Source organism: Hydra vulgaris, chromosome 12, assembly GCF_038396675.1.
Source record: "Hydra vulgaris chromosome 12, alternate assembly HydraT2T_AEP".
NCBI lineage: Eukaryota > Metazoa > Cnidaria > Hydrozoa > Anthoathecata > Hydridae > Hydra > Hydra vulgaris.
In genome coordinates, this window is record NC_088931.1 from 57,996,140 (window position 1) to 57,999,687 (window position 3,548).

General features: G+C 29.0%; 1 protein-coding gene across 1 annotated transcript; it reads left to right on the plus strand.

The window, feature by feature from the left end:
* Positions 1 to 228: 228 nt before the first annotated feature.
* LOC136087847 (uncharacterized) lies at positions 229 to 2,669 on the plus strand. Its single transcript, XM_065811438.1, has 3 exons — positions 229 to 300; positions 453 to 904; positions 980 to 2,669. Exons 2-3 carry the CDS (start codon positions 619 to 621, stop codon positions 2,647 to 2,649), a joined length of 1,956 nt encoding a protein of 651 aa, XP_065667510.1. The 5' UTR covers positions 229 to 300; positions 453 to 618; the 3' UTR covers positions 2,650 to 2,669.
* Positions 2,670 to 3,548: the final 879 nt, after the last annotated feature.

Below are 3,548 nucleotides of genomic sequence, written 5' to 3' on the forward strand. Positions count from 1 at the left end.
TCTGTGATTGAGGATCACGTAATCAGTGTGTTTTACCAAAATCTGTAAGCAAATTAACTCACCTTCATATAGAAAAATAATTCTGTTTGTGTGAAAGTCTGAAAAAGTTTGCTCTCGGTATCACATTATCCTGATCTAACTGCTCCAATTAGATGAAGTACTTCTGTGATATGCATTGACTTGTTCAGAAAAATATGCTTTTTATTTTCAAATATCTCATAGTATTATATTATTTTAGAACTGTGAAAAAAGAAAAAAGAAAGTATCAAGGCGTAAAGTGAATTGCCCTACATGTGGAAAGTTAGTTTTTTTATACTGATTGGATTTTTATTTTCATACTTATTTTTTTTAATGTTTATAAACATTTTCCTTCAACTTTTTTTTAATTATTTTTATCTGCTATTTTTAACTATATATTTTCAACATAATTTTTTTTACTAATTTGCTTTCAGGTCAGTTGCTCACTTAAAAAGACACTTAAAATCAAGAAAACATAATTGGGATGAAATTAAGGCATCGAATGCACGTTTAGACTTTGGACTAAACCTTAATCGAAAAGTCTTATCACCTTCAAAAAGACGTTCAAAGGTTCAAAAATACCAAAAACAAACTTGCCCTATGAGTTTTTGTTTGAAGGAGGTAAAAAGACTTGGCAACCATCTAAGACAATATCATAAAGTCCCAAAAAACGATGTTAAAGCTCTGGTAAAAAAAGCTACTTTTGTCAATGAGCGATCAACAAGCGAATCAGAATCACTAACAGAATCAGATGAGAGCTTAAGCCTAGAACCTTATTTTGATAGAGAAGTGTTTCGGCAAGGTGCAAATTTCATAGATACATCAACAGAAAGTGATGAAGAGTGGCTTGCTTCCCAGTATGTGTCGAGTAGATTTAATAACAAAGGTACAAATACTATGCTTCTGTGTTTAATAATTTAAACCCTTTATTTTATTAAAGTTTTTATTATTTTTTTTACAGAAAATCTTCATTGTGACTCAAACGATTTCTCTGACATCTCCATTGAATCAGCAGATTTTGAAGATCTGGATGATAAATTCTACATGACATCATCTTCCGAAGAAAAGTTAGTGAATGAATTTGTTGACTGGCTTGTAAGCATTGATGGGGGTCAGAAACCTAAACGATGTGCTTTAAAGCACAAAGGTGTAATATTGGGAATTGTTAGGCACCAAAGTGATTCTGAAATCAACTACAGTAATCTAAGTTGTCATTCTTTTCTGAACTTGTGGATGGGAAAGCTCAATAAAGAAAATAAAAAACCCGGTACCATAAAAACTTATCTTGGATCAATAAAACATTTTTTAGATTTTTGTATTATAAAGGAAAGATCTGATATTGTAACAAACGAAAAACATTCAAAAATAAAAACACAAATTTCAAAGTGGGAAAAAACTCTATGGAAGTCTATTCAAGAAAGTCGGTACGAGAAGGATAAAGTTGATCTTGAAAATTTCCCATCTGCGGAAGAAATAGTTTTCTTAGATAACTCGGATATTGTTCGTGATGCAAATAAGATTATTAGTTCAAGCAGCACAATTAAACTTACAAAAGCAACGTTTTGTTTAGCAAGAGATTACTTACTAACTTGTATTATATTTGACAATGCTTCTCGTCCTGGGGCAATATCAAACATGACTTTAAATGAATTTAAAAAATCAACAGAAAAAAAAGAGGGTTTCATTGTCAGTGTAATGAAACACAAAACAAGTTATAAAGGACCAGCTCACATTGTTTTAAGCCATTCTTTACATTTAAAAGTAAAAAAGTATATTAAATTTATGCGGAATATGCTGGATGGAGTATCAAAAGAAGATGATTCCTATGTATTTTTAAGTTGGAGTGGAAGTCCGATTTCTTCTTCAATGCTAAGTAAACAATTTTCATCTTTTTGGCAAAAAGGTACTGGTAGATCATGTCTTAACCCAACAATTGTTAGAAAATACACAACAACTCTGGTGCATGATAAATATCCTGAGCTTAAGCAAAATACAGCTAATTTGCTATGCCATAATGTAAACACAGCAGAAAAATCATATGCCATAGTTGAGAAAATGAACAAAGTAGCAGAAACTAGTAAGCGGATTCGAGAGGTTCAGAGAGAAACATTTGCTGGAAATCAAGTACTTTCCTTGAGTTCGATTTTTGAGTCTGAAATTTTAAGGGGCAGTATAACATTGCCTGAAGTCCGTGAAAAATTTAGTCAGTACTCTCTTGGTGATATATCGGATGTTAAAAAGGTAAAAAAAGTTCTAGATGATGTTCGCTATTTAATAAAAAAAAACAAAGCTTCAGATGATGATTTGGATTTTAATCCTAAAAACTGTTCAGATTTTGAAACTGATAAGTTCACAAGTGATAACTGTTCATTCAACAAACACAGTGATATTGTCCCATCTTCACCAACTTCGTCGTTGAATTCTATTACAAGAAATCGGAAAGAGTATAGCCAGGACGACTTAATTTTAGTTAATAAGCATTTAAAACAGTTTATCGATTCAAATAACCCTTTGTTAAAAAAAGAAGTACTAAAGTATTTAGAATCAGTACCTGAGTGCAAGCTACTACTAGAAAAGTTTGGATTGAGATCGCTAATTATTAAAATTCGCACAGAAAAAGGAAAACAGTAAATATATTTACCTTTGTACTTTGGTTTGATCTTTTTTGATATATATATATATATATATATATATATATATATATATATATATATATATATATATATATACACACATACATATATAATTATATATGTATATGTTCATATATATATATATATATATATATATATATATATATATATATATATACACACATACATATATAATTATATATGTATATGTTCATATATATATATATATATATATATATATATATATATATATATATATATATATATATATATATATATATATATATATATATATTCATGTATATATATATATATTCATATTCATAGATATATATACATACATTTCTTTTTTTTACACGAACTATTTTTCTTTGTGTGAGTGTGATTTTAAATATAAAATATATTTTAAATCAGTACTCAGTTTTTTTTTTTTTGTTAATTAGTTTTTTAATTTTATGATGTTAAATCGGTATGATAACTAATATGTAATTAGATTATTTTTAGGTTATCGTTAGCTTATAAGGTTATTTTTCTAATTAGTCGCAGCCGTGCAGCGCAGTGGGTAGTGCACATGTCTCAGACTCCAGCGATCCGGGGGTTTAAACCCACCTCTAGACAAGTTTTCTACATCGGTTAGGAAGGAGACGTAATTAATAATTCTTAATAAATGCTTTTCCGCAGTGTTTTGTGATTAAACCGTAAGGATAAGTCCTTAATAAAAAACTAGTAATAAGTATTTAATTCTCGTCTATGAAGGACATCCTCATAAAATATGCATTTTTTCTTGTCCCTATTAAGTAGAGAAAACCTTTGGTTAGGAAACATTCCCTCACGCAAACTTTCCTCTGAAAGTGTAATATTGTTTATGAGAAGAACTTAATAAGCAAATAATAGGCG